The sequence below is a fragment of the Cibotium barometz genome, chromosome 47, assembly GCF_041138505.1.
Source record: "Cibotium barometz isolate CiBa-2024 chromosome 47, ASM4113850v1, whole genome shotgun sequence".
Taxonomy (NCBI): domain Eukaryota; kingdom Viridiplantae; phylum Streptophyta; class Polypodiopsida; order Cyatheales; family Cibotiaceae; genus Cibotium; species Cibotium barometz.
The window spans coordinates 38,092,375-38,115,081 of NC_141092.1; the positions used below are offsets into that span (position 1 = coordinate 38,092,375).

At 40.3% G+C, this 22,707-nt stretch overlaps 1 protein-coding gene across 1 annotated transcript; it reads right to left on the reverse strand.

Moving 5' to 3' along the window:
- Positions 1–12,436: 12,436 nt before the first annotated feature.
- Positions 12,437–14,072, reverse strand: LOC147611658 (uncharacterized). Its single transcript, XM_086785040.1, has 5 exons — positions 13,619–14,072; positions 13,362–13,532; positions 13,128–13,217; positions 12,863–13,043; positions 12,437–12,763 (listed from the first exon to the last, which is right to left on the reverse strand). Exons 1-5 carry the CDS (start codon positions 14,038–14,040, stop codon positions 12,533–12,535), a joined length of 1,095 nt encoding a protein of 364 aa, XP_086641166.1. The 5' UTR covers positions 14,041–14,072; the 3' UTR covers positions 12,437–12,532.
- Between the last annotated feature and the right edge of the window lie 8,635 nt (positions 14,073–22,707).

Here is a 22,707-nt window from a genome sequence, read left to right on the forward strand (position 1 = left end):
GAAACTATGATTTTGACTAAGCAGCAATGGAGACTCTTTCTCTCTTTGTTTTTTTCTCTGTGTTTTGTTTCTTTTTCCTGTTTCTTTTTTTTGGTTTCTCTGTTAGGTCATTTCCCCATTAACACCTTGGCGACCCACGATAGAGAAACCCATAACCCCTTTGGGAGATGAAGCTCTACTTTCTCCAAAATCTTAAGTAGATTATCCTCCCCACAGCTTCTCCATTGCTTCTTGCACCAGTAGCTCTGCTTCTACATCCAATGTGTTTGTGGCCTCATTTAGTAGAAATTACTTGAGATCGCTCTCTCTGGCTATTGCTTTCCTTGCTTTTGGCCACCTTATAAATACACCCTCTCAGCCACTATACTCTCATTGCCTGACAGATTTGATATGAACCTATGACCATTTGCTAGCTCTATAAATTGGTTATACTTGATAGAAATCATAGGCTGGCCGCCGGCATGTACTAGCCAATAAGATGGTTAGTCGGGTTCAGTGCGCCCTGGTTCTTGGCGGTGTCCTTGATGCATTCCTTAGTATTACTGAAGGCAACATAAGTGGGGATAGTGCAGCTGACCCATGATACCACACTCTGACATAGGAGTAGGTAGTCCTCAGGTCATTATCGATGAGGAGGTGCTACACCAGTGCTTGACCACCTCACATGCTCGTGAATCGGCTACATCTGCAAAGCCTTCCCGACCAACGAGTAAGCACCACTTCTCAATCCCAGATCACCCAAGGTCAACCATACCAAGGGCAAAGTTCGTTGATGCTATCTACAAACCATATGATAGGAAAAGTTTCAAAGATGATGTGGCTGCCACGTTCAGATTCACTTGAGAAAATCTTTTCCTTGAGAGTATTAAGGCTTTGAGAGACATAGCCTAGCCTTTTTCATCAAGTGCTAGCCTCTATTCATGCCTCTTCATTGAAAACTCATGATGTTCCAGATGCATTCCTTCATAAGGACTAAGCATACCACGCAAGACCTGATCCTCACAAATCTTCTTGAAGCATAGAAGGATGTTCTAATCAGCAATTGGATTAACCAGCACAAGGAGTGTCCCATCACAACTATTTTCATCCGCTTCTGTTGCAAGGCCGTTCATTTGGCACTATGAGGAGCTCATCATAGCAGGAATCCTACCACTGGGAACATTCTGGCAGAGCTGATCTTGCTCAATGTCTTTTCTCGCCGATGAGGAGGTGTTACACCAGCGCTTGACCACCTCACATGCTCGTGAATTGGCTACGTCTGCAAAGCCTTCCCGACCAACGAGTAAGCACCACTTCTCAATCCCAGATCACCCAAGGTCAACCATACCAAGGGCAAAGTTCGTTGATGCTATCTACAAACCATATTATAGGAAAAGTTTCAAAGATGATGTGGCTGCCACATTCAGATTTACTTGAGAAAATCTTTTCCTTGAGAGTATTAAGGCTTTGAGAGACATAGCCTAGCCTTTTTCATCAAGTGCCATCCTCTATTCATGCCTCTTCATTGAAAACTCATGATGTTCCAGATGCATTCCTTCACAAGGACTAACCATACCATGCAAGACCTGATCCTCACAAATCTTCTTGAAACATAGAAGGATGTTCTAATCGGCAATTGGATTAACCAGCACAAGGAGTGTCCCATCAAAACTATTTTCATCTGCTTCCGTTGCAAGGCCGTTCATTTGGCACTATGAGGAGTTCATCATAGCAGGAATCCTACCACTGGGAACATTCTGGCAGAGCTCATCTTGCTCAATGTCTTTTCTCGGAAGGCATGAGATCCTTTGTTTCCCTTTTGTGCCTGAGAAAGTTTGGTCCCCTTTTCCTTTAGCCATAACCTCACAAGGTTTGTAGCCTAGCCTTGCCATGATCTAGCCTTGCTTGAATGGCTAAAAACAAGAAGAAGGAGTATGCTATTTGCTTGCACGGTGGTCATTCCACCAGAGATTACCCATACCTGTGTGACCCATGTTCCAAGAAAGAAACATGCATCAAATTTTGCAGGCCGGATTTATGCAAGAAGTTGTACTAGATTGTGAAGAACTTTGAGAATGCATCCGACTATGACGAAATGGAGGAAGTACAGGAGGAGTTGGAAGAATTTTCAGATTTTCTCGATAAGGCAGAGCATTAGCATGCAGATCATGATGGTAAAAGCAACAAATCCTACTCCAACATTCGAATGTTTCAAGAAGTAGTGGATGCCTTGAGTGACAAGTATGAACATGAATTTGAGTTTGATGAAAGTGAGAATGAACTGGGATTACCCCATGGATATGGGTATGTAATTTGCCGAGAATCCTAGTGGATATGGTAGGGATCTAGCCTACATCCTTGCACACAGAAAAGCTCTATGTGATCTCCATTCCATAGAGCTAAGGTCATCACAGATGCTCCCCAAGAGCATGGAAATCCATGTGTTGTTGTTCCGGATGCACTGGTCTTGGCACTTTTGAGGATGCTCGAATAATTGACCTGGAAAGGTTGCATCACGCAACCATGGATGAGGTATAAGGTGAGGTAGTGGAGGAGTTGTGTGGCCTAGGGATCCCGGGAATTCCCTCCCATGTGCACAACCCTCCGATAGGTATGCCGGAGAGCATGGTGGATGATGTCTCAGATGCTGAGATACATGACAAGAGCAGTCAAGTTGTGGAGGAGTAGTGTGGATGCAAGAGCCCACAGAATGTGACAGATGATCCAAATAGTATTTTTAGCCATGATGATGGGATGGTTGGGATGAGGGATGAGGGAGCACGAAGTCCGGAAGAGCCAGGTGATGCCCTAGGATGCCTCCAGCACTTCATCGGATTTCCCTCATGGGGTAGACAGTCAGGATGATCTGGTATCAGCTGATGAGAAGTTTCTCCGCAAATGTGGGTTCCTTGCAGCAACACAAGATGGGGGTGATAAACTATTAGTATGGAATGTAGTTCCCCAGAATGCTCTGATCCTTAGATATGTTGATTGAAGGGCTCAACAAGGCAGCATTAAATTGCTTGAAACAAGTACAAAGTGAGAGAATGCATCTAAACACGGACACGATTTGTGGCACTCTGCCAACTTGTGGTAACATAGGAGCCCTAGCTAGGGGCAAGCAAGTGCATGCAAGGATTGTCAAAGAGGACCTATAACAAGATCCTATCATGGACAATGTTTTGCTCGATATGTTTCCCAAGTGGGCATGGCTTGCAACAAAACCAAGAGTGTTTAACACACTGCCAGTTCATTGTGTCGTCTCATGGACTGAACTTATTACTGGGGTATGCTGATTACAATCGGGGTGACAAAGCACTGATTTGTTTGAACATGATGCTATCAGATGGCACGCTTTGGGATGTAGTCATGGTTGCTTGCAGCTTGAAAGCTTGTGGGTAGCATTGGAGCTATCGACAGAGGCCATCAAATACCCGGATCTAGCTGTGTACCATACAGATCAACATAAATGTGTGGCAAGCAACCCAGATATAGCTGTGTACCATGCAGATCAACAAAACCAATTACTCTAAGAAGATACCTACTTCACATGACGAGAACCAAGGAGCTACAATTGCATCCGATCTAGCTCTACCATGTGGTGGAGCTAGAATGCATCGATCTAGCTGTATACCATGCAGATCAACAAAATCAATTACTCCAAGAAGAGATCTACTTCACATGACAAGAACCAAGAAGCTAGAATTGCATTTGATCTAGCTCTACCACATGGTAGAGCTGTATCCAACCTAGACCATATTGTAGAGCTAGACTGCTTTGAGGTCTAGCTCTACCATGTGGTGGAGCTAGATTTGCATTTGAGGTCCATGTGGTAGAGCTAGAATGCATTGATCTAGTTGTGTACCATGCAAATCAACAAAACCCATTACTCCAAGAAGAGACCATGACGAGAACCAAGGAGATAAACAAGTGTGTTGAATGGCGCTGGGACCCAACTTTGACGTGAGAGCTCTCATGCATATAGATCTAGGATATATCTACGCAAGGTGTGAGAGATCTCATGCATAGAGAGTTTTCATGCATTGTGAGAGATCTTACATAAAGATCTCAAGCGTGGATCTCTTCCATGAAAGATCCATGCATATAGATCTCATAAATATAGAGCTATCATTGTGAGAGTTCCCATGCATATAGATCGCAAATCTCATGCATAGAGAGCTCTCATGCATATAGATCAGCAGGGCTGTTATCAAGTGCGAGTCATTGTGAGAGCTCCTATGCATAGAGGGCTGTCATCAGGGATTTCATTAACGTCTTCACAATTTCGTGATCACGTTAACAAAACCTGTTGTTAACATAAAAATTCTTGTGATCACAATGTATATTCACGGGCATTTTTTATGACCTGCAAAAACCTTCTCTGCCAGTAATCCCACCGGGAAAATGCAATTTCCCGGCGGGCAAATTAAAAAAATAAAAAAATAAAAAAATAAAAAAAAATCATGTTCACAGTCATTCTTACCATTTTTGGGCCTTCTGGACTCATTTATGATGTCAAAAGTTCAAAATTCTTGGCACAAAAAAAGTTTTGTATAATTTGCTGGCCTTAAGTTCAATTGACACACCAATTAAATCTAACTATACTTACATCAATTGACTCAATTGTCCATGACATCATTGCACTCAATTGAGCCCAATTGGACTCAATTACACTTGATTTACACTCAATTGATATTAATTGGGTGTCAATTGATGTCAATTGTGCCTAATTCGACGCAATTGAGCCCAATTTACATCCAATTTGCATAAATTGGGTGTAAACTAAGTATCAATTGAGTCGAATTGGACTCAATTGATAATAATTAGATGTTAATTGATATTAATTAAGCCCAATTGACTTCAATTGGGTGTTAATTTATTACAATTAATATCAATTAAGCTCAATTGAGCTCAGTTGACATCAATTGGGTGTCAATTGATATCAATTGAGCTCAATTGGGCTCAATTGCACTCAATTGACACTTAATTGGGTGTTAATTACATCCTATTGTGCTCAATTGAGCCCAATAGGATGCAATTAACATCAATCGGGTGTCAATTGATCACAATTGATATCAATTGGGCTCAATTGGACTCAATTGCACTCAATTGTGTGATCGATTGTGTGTCAATTGATCTCAATTGAGCCTAATATGATACAATTGAGCTCAATTCATGCCCAATTGGATGTAAATTGAGTGTCAATTGAGCCGAATTAGACTCAATTGATAGCAATTGGGTGTTAATTGATATCAATTAATATCCAATTAACACAATTGAAGTTAATTAAGTCTAATTGACTTTAATTGGATAATTTGGGTGTCAATTGAGCTCAATTGGACGTAAATGACATCAATTGGGGGTCAATTAACATCAATTGAACCTTATTGACATCAATTGGGTGCCAATTAACATCAATTGGACTCAATTGACATCAGTTGGATTTCAATTGAGCCAAATTGGATGCAACTGACATCAATTGGGTGTCAATTGATTACAACTGAGCTGAATTGGGCTCAATTGCACTCAATTGATATTAATTGGGTGTCAATTAAACCTAATTCCATGTAATTGAGCTCAATTGACATCAATTCACATCAATTGCTCTCAATTGATATTAATTGGGTGTCAATTGATGTCAATTGAGCCTAATTCGATGCAATTGAGCTCAATTCACATCAGTTCACATCAATTGGGTGTCAATTGATGTCAATTGAGTAAAATTGAGTCTAATTGGGTGTCAATTGAGTCAAATTGAGTCTAATTGGGTGTCAATTGATATCAATTGAGCCAAATTGAGTCTAATTGAGCCCAATTAGACTTAATTAAGCCAAATTGAGTCTAATTGGGTGTCAATTGATGTCAATTGAGCCAAATTGAGTCTAATTGGGTGTCAATGGAGCCTAATTGACATCAATTGGGTGTCAATTGATGTCAATTGAGCCCAATTGAAGCTAATTGTGTATCTATTGACACACAATTGATGTCAATTGGGCTCAATTGACATCAATTGGATTCAATTGACACACAATTGATGTCACATGGGCTCAATTGACATCAGTTAACACCTAATTGATGTTAATTAATATCAATTGGGTGTCAATTGATTATAATTGATGCTAAATTGAATGAATTGAGTCCAATTGACATCAATTAAGTCTAATTGGGTATTAATTGATCAATTGGGCTCAATTGATATCAATTGACATCCAATTGGACTCAATTGACATCAATTGGACTCAAAAGGGTGTTAACTGATGTTAATTGAGCCCAATTGACATCAATTGGGTGTTAATTGAGCTCAATTGGACACAATTAACAATAATTGGGTATGAATTGAACTCAATTGACATCAATTAGGTGTCAATTGAGCCTAATTGCATCCAATTGAACTCAATTGACATCAATTGGGTAAATTGCATCCAATTTAATTGAATTGACATCAATTAAGCCTAATTGCATCTAATTTAACCCAATTGGACTCAATTGAATCCAATTGGACTCAATTGACATCAGTTAGGTGTCAATTGAGCCTAATTGTATCTATTTGGACTTATTGACATCAATTGGGTGTCAATTAAACCCAATTGGAGTCAATTGATATCAATTGGGTGTTTATTGATGTTAATTGAGTTTAATTGACATCAATTGGGTGTTTATTGATGTCAATCGAGTCCAATTAGATGCAATTGGACTCAATTGGGTGTGAATTAGACTCAATTAATATCAATTGGGCTCAATTGATATCAATTAGGTGTGAATTGATGTCAATTGAGCCCAATTCGATGCAATTGATATCACTTGGGTGTCAATTAGACTCAATTGGCACCCAATTGATGTCAATTGAGTCCAAGTGGATGTCAATTGATATCAATTGAGCCCAATTGATCAATTGACACCCAGTTAGACTTAATTGATATCAATTTGACTCAATTAGGTGTTAATTGATATCAATTAGACTCAATTGGGTGCTAATTGATGTTAATTGAGCTCAATTAGACTCAATTGATATCAATTAGGTACTAATTGAGTGTAATTGATGTCCATTAAGCCCAATTTGGCTTAATTAACATCAATTGGGTATCAATTGACTACAATTGATCTAAATTGACATCAATTGGGTGTTAATTAATGTCAATCGAGTCCAATTAATATCAATTAAGAAGCCAAATTGATATCAATTGGGTGTCAATTGAGCCCAATTCACATCAATTGGGTGTAAATTGAACCTAATTGGACTCAATTAACATCAATTAGGTGTGAATTGATGTCAATTGACCCCACTTGGATGCAATTGATATCAATTTGGTGTCAATTGGACTCAATTGGCACCCAATTGATGTCAATTGAGTCCACTTGGATGTCAATTGATATCAATTGAGCCCAATTGATCAATTGACACCCAATTAGACTTAATTGATATCAATTTGACTCAATTGGGTATTAATTGATGTCAATTGAACTCAATTGGATGTTAATTGATGTTAATTGAGTCTCAATTGACATCAATTGGGTGCCAATTGAGTGCAATTGATGTCAATTAAGTCCAATTTAGCTCAATTAACATTAATTGGGTGTCAATTAACTACGATTGATGTCAATTGAGCTGAATTGACATCAATTGGGTGTTAATTGATGTTAATTGAGTTTAATTGACATCAATTGGGTGTTAATTGATGTCACTTGAGTCCAATTAGATGTAATTAGACTCAATTGGGTTTGAATTAGACTCAATTGATATCAATTGGGCTGAGTTAATTGGGTGTCAATTGAGCCCAATTGACATCAATTGGGTGTGAATTGAACGTGATTGGACTCAATTGACATTAATTAGGTGTGAATTGATGTCAATTGAGCCCAATTGGAGGCAATGGATATCAATTGGGTGTCACTTGGACTCAATTGGCACCCAATTGATGTCAATTGAGTCCAATTGGATGACAATTGGTATCAATTGAGCCCAATTGATCAATTGACACCCAATTAGACTTAATTGATATCAATTTGACTCAATTAGGTATTAATTGATATCAATTAAACTTAATTAGATATTAATTGATGTTAATTGAGTCTAATCGGACTCAATTGATATCAATTGGGTGCCAATTGAGTGCAATTAATATCAATTAAGCTCAATTCGGCTCAATTGGCATCAATTGGGTGTCAATTGACTACGATTGATGTCAATTGAGCTCAATTGACATCAATTGGGTGTTAATTGATGTCAATTGAGTCCAATTAACATCAATTGGATGTCAATTGAGCCCAATTGACATCAATCGGGTGTGAATTGAACCGGTTTGGACTCAATTGACATCAATTAGGTGTGAATTGATGTCAATTAAGCCCAATTGGATGGAATTGATATCAATTGGGTGTCACTTGGACTCAATTGGCACCCAATTGATGTCAATTGAGTCCAATTGGATGTCAATTGATATCAGTTGAGTCGAATTGATTAATTGACACCCAATTATACTTAATTGATATCAATTTGACTCAATTGGGTATTAGTTGATGTCAATTGGACTCAATTGGGTGTTAATTGATGTTAATTGAGGACTCAATTGACATCAATTGGGTACCAATTGAGTGCAATTGGTGTCAATTCGGCTCAATTGGCATCAATTGGATATCAATTGACTAGGATTGATGTCTATTGAGCTCAATTGACATCAATTGGGTGTTAATTGATGTCAATTGAGTCCAATTAAGCCCAGTTGTGTCCAATTGGGTGTCAATTGATTGAATCCAATTAAGTCTAATTAAGCCCAATTGAGTCCAATGGGGTATCAATTGATGTCAATGGAGCCCAATCGATCAATTGACACCCAATTAGACTTAATTGATACCAATTGGACTCAATTGGATATTAATTGATGTCAATTAGACTTAATTGGAAGTATAATAAGATCTAATTGATAGTAATCGAGCTTAAGGTGATAAATTTAGAGAACTTTTTTTGTACAAAGAATTTTGAACTTTTGACATCATAAATGAGTCCAGAAGGCCCAAAAATGGTAGGAATGACTGTGAACATGAAAATATTTTGACCATTTTTTTTTCACTTTTTTTCCCGCCGGAAAAACAAAAAGCCCGGCGGGCTTCGGCAGGTTACCAGGTCACTGGTAACCTGCTATTTTGAGAACATGTGAACATGTGAACATGTGAATAACATGTTCACAAGTGTTATTAACAAAAAAATCTTGTGATCACGTGAATATAAAATCCCTGGCTGTCATTCATATATATCTGCATATATATCTCATGCATGAGAACTCTTATGCATATCGATGAGCTCTCATGCATATAGAGTTATCATGCATGAGATCTTATGCATGGAGCTCTCTTGTATTCTAAGAGGTCTCATGCATGAGATCCCTCTTGCATTGTAAGAGCTCTCATGCATTAATAGCTCTCATATGCATAGATCTCTCATATCATGCATGAGAGCTATAGAGATCTTGGTCTTGCACTAGAGCTCTCATGCAAAGAGCTAGGTCTTACATTAAGAGCTCTCATACATAGAGCTCCCATGCATAGAGCTTGGTCTTGCATTAGAGCTCTCATACATAGAGCTCCCATGCATAGAGCTTGGTCTTGCATTAGAGCGCTCATTCATAGAGCTAGGTCTTACATTAAGATCTCTCATACATAGAGCTCGCATGCATAGAGCTATATCTTACATTATTATAAGAGTTCCCATGGATAGATCTCATGTATAGAGTGAAAGAGCTCTCATGCATAGAGCTAGGGCTTGCATTCAAAGCTCTCATACATAGATCTCACATGCATAGAGTTAGATCTTGCATTATTATGAGAGCTCTCTTACATACATCTCATGCATAGAGCTATATCTTGCATTATTATAAGAGCTCCCATGGATAGATCTCATGTATAGAGTGAAAGAGCTCTCATGCATAGAGCTAAGTCTTGCATTAAGAGCTCTCATACATAGAGATCGCATGCATAGAGTTAGATCTTGCATTAATTATTATAAGAGCTCTCATACATAGAGCTATATCTTGCATTATTATAAGAGCTCCCATGGATAGATCTCATGTAAAAAGTGAAAGAGCTCTCATGCATAGAGCTAGGTCTTGCATTAGGAGCTCTCATACATAGAGCTCACATGCATAGAGTTACATCTTGCATTATTATGAGAGCTCTCTTGCATAGATCTCATGCATAGAGTGTAAGAGCAGGAAAGTACAATTTCAAGCAAGGAGAGAGGGGAGAAGCTATGCTATGAAGAAGGTGGAGAGGGGTCTTTTGTGCATGCTCTAGGACAAGGGAGCTTCCATAGCCGGCTTAGCAATGTTCTTGGCTACCATTGGGACACAAGCAGTGCTTATTTGTAGACACTCATACAAACATTAGGAAAATTCTGGACTCAAAAGAGGGCTGTTTCAACAATAATATAATAATAGACACATAGATTGAGTGACATGTAATCTACGAACGAGATTCACCGGTGGTGGGACCTCTGTACAAACCCACCCAAAACGTGGAGAAACTCTTATCTTCATGAAATATTAAAAAAAACCATCACCTTGTCTTAAAATATTTAAAACCGTTTTTTTGTCAGAAACTAACACAATAAAAGAATGTTTTCCACATTCCTGTGTTAGACGTGGAGCACTAAAAAATTCTTTCCACCACCCCTAGAACTAATGAAGCTTGAATGCTTGGAATAGATAGATACACATTCTCCCGGTTATTCCCTCAACTTGGTTCCACTTTTGAATCTTGAAACATCTTTGGCGCCCAAAAAGAACACACCGTCCCTCATTTCATCCTCCCTCCTTGATCCACAAAAGCGGTTAGCCCAGTCATCCACTTTCTGCTACTTCTTCTTTCTCATACGTCTGTTATTCTATCATGGCACCCGAAAGTGGACTGAAACGAGCAAGGAGCAGTATCTCATCTGTTGTGTTGTATAACATAAAAGACGAGAACGAAGAATGGATTCCCCAAGTATACAGGAAGTACTCTTGGGTCACTATGCAGCCAGGAAAACAAGGCCACTACCGAGTGAAGGGAAAGGCATCTGAAGACTTGGCCAAACATTGGAAAGGAAGGATCCTTGACTTTAAGATGGCACCAGGAGGGAAAACTGTCAAAGAAGTGTTGATCCAGCATGTATTCATGCAAAAAGAGATTAACGTGGGACCATTGGAAGGACTTCCAAGACACAGACCACATTGTAAGTGCTTGTGTTTTGTATTTCAACGTTGCAAATAAGGTGATTGATATACATTTTTTTGCCTTGCACAGATTTGTACCCATCCAACCTTCAGGAGTGGGAGCCTGCACAATGCTTGACGGGGTTCTTGAATGTCGTACATGGTGAGGTGGGGGAACTTCAATATGAAGGTCGTGCACCAAGTGATCTCGCAAGAAGTAGAACATATTTCTATGACTCATTTTATACCTTGCCCACTCAATCGAGTCGACATGGAAAGTTGGAACGTATTCCGTTGCCCGCACTTGATAGTCCGGAGTGGCCATTGCTTGACACAGAAGTGATAGAGTCATACAGGACCAAAATGTTTAATGATATTAAATGTGCTATGAAGCCTAGCATTGGTGCAAGAAATGTGCACTTAAGTTTGTTTGTTCCAATTGCATGCTTTGTTCATTTATTTTCTGATTGTAAACAATTGAGAAAAACTAGAACAACTTTTGTGTGCAAAGATGTAGATGAAGTCTGGCTTGATCATTTGTTTGACAAAGGTTGGAGAGTGAAATCATCAAAGGGAGATGATTTGATCGAATGTCAATTGAACACCTCCGACATTGCATTTCGGTGAGTGTTAAAACATTAAAATGTATTTTTGTGAAACAGTTACAACGCTTATTTGATTATTCTCGGAAAATTATCCTAATGATATTTTGGAATCAGATACTATATTGCCAGGCAACATCTGTGCATGTCATTTACTTATAGAAGGTGGCGATGGATCAACAACAACTGGGAAAGCATGGACCAAGATACAAGAGATGGCAGCCACTCTTGCTTGATAGATATAGTTATGATTCGACAGGGTCACCCATCTTTGACATTGGAAGTGGAAGAGAATTGGACTCTCGAATATGTTAGGAAGGAATTAGAAGTAGCTATTCAGAATCCTCCAGATCAATTTTGCTTCAAGCTCGATGGTCGGAAGCTAAGTAAAAGAAGAGAGCATCAGATCATTTGTAAAGATGTTGCAGCCCCACATGAATTGGAGGCACTAGAAGATATATGATGTGACCATGTATACGGTGACAATGTATTTTCCATATGCAATAAACTTATCTATTCAGAACATTGCTTTTGTAATGCTTTATTGTTTAAAACAATGTAATGAAGGCAAGAATTCCCCAATTGAATTTTTATGTACACAAAAAAAGGCTTAAAGTAAGAAAGCAAGCAGTGAAGGAACACAGTAGCAAATTTGATCCTCTGATTTTCAAATGATAAGTGTATTTACATTTGATGTTCTCCCTCCAATACATGTATAGCTGCATATTTACGAACGTACATTTGTTGGAAGAAGGAAAAAACTATTTATGGCTGGAACCCATAGGTATCGGCTTCAGGATGGAGCCAGGGCTCTTCTCCTAAGTATGGAGCCCATGAAAGAGGCTCAGACGGGCCTATCCCCCCTCGTGGATTGGGCGGGATGAAGTCCACTGGCCCGTCTGGAGGCATAACTTCAGCGACCTCGATCAATTTCGCAATCGTTTCCTCCCTAAACGTTTGGACGTCTAGGTCCACGTAGCGAGACATTGATGGAAACTGCCATCACAATTCATCAAGGCATAAATAAGATCAACATGACAATATATAAGAAGATAAACAAGCGCACAAATGCGTATGGGAGCTGAAAATGCTTACATCCTCTGAAGGGAGCTGAAAAATGCTTCGTAGCAGCAACATTGCATTAAGTGCAACCCTCCACCCACAGCTGTAGCCATCTTCTTGTTTGGGGACACTAACCCTACGGATGGTCGATCGATCCAGGGTGTCGATGTCCATGCTGAGGCTCTCGTAAGCTGCCATTAGTTTCCTGACTCCACTGTAAACAGAGACCAATCATTATCCTGATCAATCCGGACTTCTAACTCAAACAATAATATGTATCTTAATGATTTTTACTTACAGCAAAACATTTCCATGGACACCAGATGTCGAATTTGCAAGGTAAATGACATTTTCTTGCACGTCGACTAGTAGAAGACTCCAATGGGAACTGCACAATAGAATTCTATTAGTTTCAATCCAAAGGAAGCACTACATAACTCGTGTACGGTGATTCCTATAAACATCATGCGAGAGAGAGAGAGAGAGAGAGAGAGAGAGAGAGAGAGAGAGAGAGAGAGAGAGACAAACTCACTTTTCATGATATGCCAAAAAAAATACTCGGGCATCGTCCAGCTGGACCTCCCGAAACCAGTTCAGCACATCGAGGTACGGAACTGCCTCTACTACCAACAGTGTTGAGACCAGTGAATCAATCTGGAACACTCGTTGCTGTACATCCTCGGGCAATAGCGAAATAACAAAACTTCACAAGGAAACATATCAAGAGTGAGGCATCAACTTTAAGAGCCAAGAATGAAAAATTGTGGGAGGACAGAGAAAAGCGTATACCTTAAAACACATCTGAGCACTTTGTCGTTGACTTCAGTTTTGGGATCAAACAAAATGTTGATTTCTTCAGCATGAATCGGGAAATAACATCTATGCCCTCTAATATTAAAGGGTACATAGAACTCCGGCAACAAAAATTGCAGCGCCTCCCGATTCATGGCGTGGAGTGCTCGAACATTTTCCCTTTTTGTTTGCAATGCAAGCATTGCAGCTTGATGTTCCCTTTGAGCGCTTGTCATTAAATTTGCCCGAGTCTGATGCTCATGATCTGGACCTCCCTCGGTCACCTCTTCAATTCTCACTTTTTGTACAGGCCGGACATCCAAAATTTGTAACATTCGTTCATCAGTAAACGTAACTGGTCTAAGTGACTTATCGTATCTGAAACGAAGGGCTATTAGGCTGAAAAAATCTTTGTCCATTACTGTCACCCTGTGTGCGTGGGCAGCAAGAACGTAACTATCCAAAAAAAATTCGATCATCCAATCTTCTGTGGCCTCTTGCAAGCAAAACAAGGCCGATGCCTTCCACCTAAACAAAATTCCATTCTGCTCACAAATTCTCCTGGCAAGCCTTTGGAAAGGCAATCTGGGAATAGCAGCTGTCGGGTGCTTCATAAACTTTTTGATTTCTCGCAGGGCTGCCGAATGCTCTGCGAAACGCCTGAGTCTAGGCTGCGTTTTGGACAATCGGGAAGGACTGCTTGATTTTCTTGATCTTGAGGCTTTCAGAACGCCCATCTTCTTCCCAGTAGATGAGGGAGCTGCATTATCAATGGGTCTAGCTGTATGCCTTACACGAGCCATCTGAAAACGCAAGAAAAAGCAGAAAACTTTGCTATTCAGTAGTACACGATTAACAATTCGCCATAAAGCGAGAGAGGGGGGCCAAGAAAGCAATATGCACTTCCTCGCGTTATGGTGAATCCATTCACCATAACGAGAGATGAAGGTCCACAGAAACACAATAATTTTTCTCGCATTATGGTGAATTCATTGACAACAATAAGAGGCGGATTATCGTGCATTCTTTGAGCTTCGATCTTGCGTTAAAGTGATTTGATTCACTATAACGCGAGACTAAGAGCCAGTCAAATCAAAACAATCCTCCTCGCGTTATAGTGAATCGATCTACTACAACGGGAGGAGGGTTCTCCCGAATTTCTTACCTTTCCGTCTAGCAGTTTGGTGAGTCGATTCACCATAACACATAGAGCAGTATTGAGATTCTAATGACTCGTCGTCTGCTTTACGCTGAATCGAATCACCATGACGGAGGGCAAACAGTCGAAGAGAAAACAACGGCAGGGGCAAACAGTCGAAGGAAAAACGAAACAATCAAGTATTATACAAGAAACACAAAACAATCAAGTAATACACTTTCATCACATTCTATGAGTGGGAATGGATGGAGACTGTCGTGTAGGAGGTGATTTAATTGACACCAATAAGAGGTGGATTATCGTGAATCCTTTGCCCTTTGGTCATGCGTTATGGTGAATTCACCATAACGCGAGTCTAAGGGCCAGTCAAAGCAAAACAATCCTCCTCGCGTTATAGTGAATCGATTTTCGCGAATCTCTTACGTTTGCCTTCTCCCTTGGTGATTCGATCCACCATAAGACATGGAGCTAATTGAGATTCTAATGGCCCGTCGTGTGCTTTAAGGTGAATCGAGTCACCACGGCAGAAGGCAAACAGTCGAAGAATAAACAATGGCACAGGGCAAACAGTCGAAGAAAAAACAAAACAAACAAGCAATATACAAGAAACTTACAAAACAATCAAGTATTATACAAAAACTTACATTTCTTGCGTGTGAATGGATGGAGACTGTCGTGCAGGTGTTGGAAAGTCGGTTCAGTACTGTGGCGGTAGTCGGAAGTCAGCTGGAGGCAAGCAGGAGGACGGACAAGGCAAAATCGATAAGAGGACGAAAAGGTGGCGTGATTAACGGCTTTGATTAGTCTTTAGAGCGAACACACGTGCTGGCGGGCTGCCAGGGCGACTAGGCGGCGCTAACGTGTCGTATAGCATTAAAAAGGGCTTTGATTAAACTTTATAGCTTGTACACGTGCTAGGTACACGGCGGGATGCCACGTGGCATTCATGGAATGGCGGGTGAAAACGCGGCGCTGACGTGTCGCGTAGCATTAAAAGCGGATTTTGTAGGATACTCATCTCATTTATTGCCTCTTTTGCTAGGTACACGGCGGGATGCCACGTGGCAGTCATGGAATGGCGGGTGAAAACGCGGCGCTGACGTGTTGTGTAGCATTAAAGACGGATTTTCTAGGATACTCATCTCATTTATTGCCTCTTTTGGAGTTCGTATTCTCATTTATCTCCCCACCAACGGCCTTTATCTCCATCAACGACTGACTATCTCCTCCAACCCTCCTTCATCAATCATCCTCCTGTATCCAACGTCAAAGACAAACCTCCAACCTCCTTCATCTCCATCTCCTGCGACGATTGTATACAATTCGTTTTCCTGGTATTTTTATCTCCTTTGTGCTTTTTTCTTCTTTTGTTATTTCGTTGTTTTGGTTTCAGTCGTGGAGAACTTCTTGCTTTGTCTTTTCATCGCGTTAAGGTGAATTGAAAACCTATGACTCCTCGCGTTATGGTGAATTGACTGCGAAGTAGAGTATTTTAATTCGTTCGACACCTCCTCTCTCAGTATGGGTACTGGAGAACTATCTTTATTTTTAATTCAACATAACGTTAGAGGCATTGCCAAAGGATGATAAAGTCGTCATATTGCGGTGAATCAATTCACCACAAAGCGAGCGAAGGTCCCATAGGAAGCACAATACTCCTCCTCGCATTATGGTGAATCGATTCACCATAACGCGAGAAGAGGTCCTTGACTTAGCTGCAATTTTATTTGCGTTAGGGAAAATAGATTCACTACAACGCGAGGAGGAATACCTGGATTCCTCTGGCATCTCCTCTCGCGTTATGTTGAATCCATTTACATTTTCTTCTTTTGTTATTTCGTTGTTTTGGTTTCAGTTGAGGAGAACTACTTGCTTTGTCTTTTCATCGCGTTAAGGTGAATTGAAAACCTATGACTCCTCGCCGTATGGTGAATTGACTGCGAAGAAGAGTATTTTAATTCGTTTGACACCTCCTCTCTCAGTATGGGTACTGGAGAACTATCTTTATTTTTAATTCACCATAACGTTAGAGGCGTTGCCAAAGGATGATAAAGTCGTCATATTGCGGTGAATCAATTCACCACAACGCGAGCGAAGGTCCCATAGGAAGCACAATACTCCTCCTCGCATTATGGTGAATCGATTCACCATAATGCGAGAAGAGGTCCTTGACTTAGCTGTAATTTTATTTGTGTTAGGGAAAATAGATTCACTACAATGCGAGGAGGAATACCTGGATTCCTCTGGCATCTCCTCTCGCGTTATGTTGAATCCATTTACACCACAGAGATTTGTTGTTTAAGATCGACTGTCTCTTGATTCATTGCCTGCACTAATATTTTCCATGTCTTTTCTACAGACTTGAATTCAGCCATGTCGCAAGTTCAAGTCGAATTTGATGTGGACGAAGAGATCAAAGAAACTCCTGCAACTCTATTATATGACTTCCTGTACAAATGTCGACATCATGATTTGCACCCTGCAATTTCGTTGATGTTCAATAGCGATTTTTCTCTGGAGGAAACATTGTCTAGCCATCATGGATACTTCGAAGAGGCAAAGCAAGAGTTTGACGAGCTCACAAATGAAGAACCAATGATGATTGATGGGAAAAGTCACATTCATTTTAATCTCAAGGTTTCGCCGGATAAGAAGCAGAGGTTAAACAGGGATTGGCACAAGGTGCCATGTGACAAGAAGAGAGCCTTGCTTTGCCCTTTTCACAAAAGAAAGTGCCGCTTGATGGAATACTCCTACGCCTTCTTATGCTTCTTGCACATGAACGTGCAATTAACAGATGAAGAAGGTACAGAGCCGCTTGCAAAAATTGAAAGTGAAGACACGATTTCTCGTCAGGCAAGTCCCACCGCGGAGGATGCTGCTGAAGAGGAGGACACTCCTCATGTCATTGAGGAGTTCAATGTTGAAGAAGAGAGGAAGCTTAGTTCGGTGGTTGATATTGAGGCAGTTAGAGAACAAAACAGTGATGTAGGTCAGCTTGTGATTGAATCAGATGACTCCTCCCCCATTCCAACGCCATTTCTCCCCTCCTACCAAGTAGGAGATTCAGAGTATATATTGCTGACAGACATACAACGTGTATTTAACTTAAGGGAAGATCATTGCATAGCTTTCATAGCCCAGAATCTGGAGGTCGATGATAATTTTGTAGATGATGATGGGATAGACAAGTACCTACTAGTGGATAGCCATGTAAAAGACACTGAGTTCCTTTCTGCTGCAGCAACACTAAATATGATCTATGCTGATGCCCTTAGATATGAAGGAAAAGATGCCACAGAGGAAGAGCTACAAGAAGCAAGGGACAGATTGAATATCACCAACATGGGAGGGTGTAGGGATGTGCCAAACAAGTCAGCGGAAAACGTTCCTAGTTCGAGCACTAATTTATGGCAAGACGCCTTGCTTGAAGCAGATGAGAACCAAGAGGTTAGTTTTTTTTTGTTCTGGATTTGGCTTTATCAACTTTGTCCTGAAATGTTTGGTGATGTTGTTTCTGGCTAATGCTCCTTTATTTTTTCAGTTGGAAATATATGAAGACACATTCCTCAAACGTGCTTCAGGCAAGCGTATGGCGGGATTGGGCCACGATTCGACACTAGGAACATATATACACCGCCTAAAATTCCCTCAAATTGTGATATTCCACGCTAGCTACTCGAAGGACAACGCCAGTTTTCCTCTGATGGCGATAAAGACTTTATCCAGGTATTTAGGTGGCTACCACGTAAGGCTGAATGCAAACAAGGCAATACTTCTGGAGCGGCAAGCAGCTGTTCGAATTTTTGGAGAGGGACCTGGAGTATATTCGTTAAGATGTAAATATTATTTAACATATGCTGCTTACGGGTTGGCATGTGGAATCACAGATCCCAATCTGTTGAGTGATTGCGGGAAGAAGCATCTTCTTAGAACGGCAAGACCAATGGTCCCTCTTGTGCCATTAATAGAGGATGAAGAAGATGATGCAGAAACGTCAACAAAAAAGGCTCGGCTGGGGGAAGTCTCTGTTCAAGATTAACAAATTTAGATTGTTCCAGTTTCTCAGAAGTTTCGTCATATTTCTCAATACTCTTCTTGTTTACCATTGCAAACTATGAAATGTATATATATTGGAAACATTTATATGGGACATAGATGAAAGCTCTTGTTCTTTTAAAATCTTTCTCAGTTACATCATTGATTTACAATATATATTTCAATGATCAATTTTCTTCCACACTCTGCCCTGTCTTTGTCGTTGTCTTAGCCATTCAGCATGATTCTGCTTTCCCTGTGAGGAGACATATATTGAACGTCTCCGTTCAGCCTGAACCTTTCTTATTGCACATGACACAGCTGATTCAGCATGTTTGATCTTCACACGAGCCCTCACTTGAATCCGCCTATACCACCACTGACATAGTTGCTTCATGGGATTACTTTTCTTTATTCCTCCTCCATGTTGAGTGGCCCTTTGATAGGCACAACGTGCTTGCCAATGAGATCTTTCCATGCCTTGGGTAGACCAAATCCCAAGGCTTCCAAACTCTTCCGCAAAGAAGGTTCCATGTGCATGCAAAATGTGCTACAAATGCTCAACAACAACAAGACATTTAGTATCGTACAATATTTTTTGAACAACAAAAATACTCAAAGCTGTAGGTTTTCAAGTAATAACCATGTATTGTGTCAAGTTTGTCGCACCCCATGCCTTTTCATAGCTAGTGTAGAACTCTGTCACAACTGCCTCAAATTTCTCAACATCCCCATCTTCAAACCTTGCTTTTTGCAACAAAGGTGCTAGGCGATCAAGCGCCAACCACGCTTTGGCCTTTGCCACCCTTGCTTGTCCTGAAGAGCCTCGGTCAGGTACAGCTGCATGAAGCTTCCTCCACACCTCAAAATCTGTACCCAGATGACCTCTCTGGGTATGATTAGATAAGAACTTTCTGGCTTTTGCACCTCCAAAACATGGTTTGCTAGGAACATTTCCGGTCTTCCCTGATCTTCTCAAGTCCTTCTCAATCTTCACTTGACCACAATGTAAACCTGCATCTGAAAGCACTTGCTCTATTTTTTTAATAGTTCTTTCACTCTCTACTGCTGGTTTCATATTCCATGAAAATTCGATGTACATGTAGACTAGTTTCTCAATTATTCTAACCAGCGCATGCAAAACACAAATATGAACTCTGATCAAAGGGATAGGAAGAATTGGATCCCAAGTAGGATCCACTCCTGGAGCATCACGATTTGGGGGTTCACGCCTATTACTGATTGCATTTGGGCATTTCCATTCTCTCTCTTTTCCTCCTTTGGAGACACCTCGTTCGGTCATACAATACAGGCAAGGATACTTGGCCATTGCTCCTTGGGAAATACCAAACATGCATTTCAAGGTTTTAAGATCTGCAGCCAGGTGCCATTCAACCTCATATTCACCATATCCTTCTACATAAAGCTTTTCGCCATTCGACTGCTGCTGGATAGTGGAAGGAAGCTCAGTCTGGTTGAAGTACCACTTCAGAATTTCATGGGTCTCTGTTGGAACCTGTTAACAACAACTATTAGATTGTCTACAACATCATAACAAGAGGATAGCAACATAATATTCTTTATTTAAAAATGGATAGCACGTCACCTCAAATGCAGCCAGCCACCAAATCTCATTTTCGGATTGTACACTAAAGTGCTTCTCATCAGCATTACTGATACTTGCATCCAAAGCTCTATTCATTAAAGTAATGCTAACCCTTTCCAGCTTCTGTCCTTTGATCACCTCACTCTCATCAAGTTTCAAAACAAATTTCAGCCTTCCATTGCACTCATGTACACTGATGTCATAAAATTTCACCATAGCCATTTGTAATTTACGAACATCCATGATGAAATTGTTGAACTCTGTAAGCTCTATAATTTTCTGTTCCCCGCTCTTTTTAGTCACTGTCAATGTGCTAGACACGTGACAAGGCTCTCCAACAAGTTCGACCATTCCCAAGTTGAGAATATTTCGAGCTTTGTTTACGTGAAATGGTTTTGGAATGGGAATTACTGTCTTTTTTCCAAGCTTGCAATTGAAACCCTCTTTTACTTTATTAAACAACATCCTGTAAGACTTTGTGCTTATACCAGCCATGTCACATATACCTTGTGCATCTGCAGGCGTGAATGCTTCACTCACCTCTTGCAAGGATTGCTTTGCTATGTCTGATCGAAGTCTTGCAAACTTAGGATGCTGTATTGCTGACTCCATGATGTCTCTTGTCAGAACTTTGCCAAATATATCAGAACCTTGCTCTTTTGGACCCACAACATCTGTTACCATCCTGAAGCAACAACGATAGCTATTTCAGTCCACCATTCATCTAACTATACCACCCCCACACCCAATCCCCCATCTCCAAGAAAGGAACTAAAGATGAAAATGAAAGTGAGTGCTCAAAGAAATTTAAGCTCAAAGAAATTATAGATCCCAATACCTGCAAGCTTTTACACGACGCTTCCATTGGCCACCTCCAACATTGAGTTCTTCCAATGGTTTGATCTTTCTCTTGCGTAATTGAGCACCTAATGGCGTGTCTTTCAAATATTGCAATTTTCTGTTGAACTTTTCAAGTTGTTTTCGAAGGTGTGCATTCTCACTCTCCAATGTGAAATTGTTGATTTCTCGAACTGCCAAAATTTCATTCTTCTCCTTTATAGTGTCCTGCATCTTACAAATAGTCTGCTGCAAATGATCAAACTCTTTTTGTAACCCAGCACAAACTTTTGCCTTGTCCTCGTTTGAAGCTTGCAAAGCTGTTGTGATCGATGCCAAGTAAAAATTCGCACCTTCAAGCATTTTTATCCTGGCATCTCTATCACTCAAATGTCTTTCAAAGATACTTTGACATTGGCCAAATAGTCTTTTGCAATACCCAAGCAATCCATTTTCACCCTCACACACAAACTTGAAGAAACTTGTCAACCCAAAGAATGATGGAGATTGAGAGGAGGTTGGATCTGGTGGGTAAATACTACCATCCAACCAAAGGTCCATGTTTTTCTTTCCTTCATTTCGAAGCTCAGTAATGCGGGCTTCGCATGCTGGCCTAGACCAATTTCTCTTACAGCAGGGAGCATAATCGGGTTCTACTTGGAAGTGGATGTCCACCTTTTTCCTCTTTTGCTGCACAGGTTCCATTGCATTGTTCTGTGCTTTAACAACACCAAAAAGCATAATGAACTCACACTTTAACCAAAAAAAACCTTAGATATTACACTTATCTCCCGTGAAGAAGATTGCTTCATTAAAACCAAAAGACAACATCACTAAATAATACCTCCTTGTCCATCAAACAAACTTGTTGGTATCCTGGATGAACCCAAATGTACAGAGTACTTGTAAGCACAACCCTCACTTGAAAAAGGTAAGAAATGGGATTGTTATTCATGCACAAGCAGGTATGGCGCATGAAGAACAAATACTTTTCCATCCTTTTTCAAAACTTGCCGCCTTGAGAAGAAGAGAAAATCAAAAACCTCCCGCTCAAAAAAACTCGGATTTGGAGTGGTAGTGGTTGTGCAATCGGGAAGACAATGAGGGAGACAATGCAAGATGATGGGTTGCAGGGACTAAGTTCGGTTAGCAGAGTTGGCTTCGTTACATTCAAAAGTGTAATGAAGAAAGAGAGTGGTGTCTTTTTTCAATAAAATAAGGCACCATAGTGGGAATAAAAAACTATACTCAAGATGCATTGTTTTGAATTAAAAAACACCCTACATGTCAGTTAATGGAATAAAGAACTCAAAAACGACGCACGTGCCCTCCAATATTATATGTGGATTTATTGGCTTGCTTTGTCCACATCACCATCCCAAGGGATCTCTTACAAGGCCCCTTTTTGAGTCCAAATTTTCCCTAATGGATGGATGGTTTGTCATT

What these genes read in the sequence shown, in the direction of transcription:
- LOC147611658 (XM_086785040.1), bottom strand. Translation starts at nt 14,040, where the DNA reads ATGGACAAAGATTTTTTCAGCCTAATAGCCCTTCGTTTCAGATACGAT. An exon ending in TTTTTGGCATATCATGAAAA is followed by an intron (nt 13,218 to 13,361) that starts GTGAGTTTGTCT and finishes TCTATTGTGCAG; the next exon opens with TTCCCATTGGAGTCTTCTAC. An exon ending in GTCCATGGAAATGTTTTGCT is followed by an intron (nt 13,044 to 13,127) that starts GTAAGTAAAAAT and finishes CTCTGTTTACAG; the next exon opens with TGGAGTCAGGAAACTAATGG.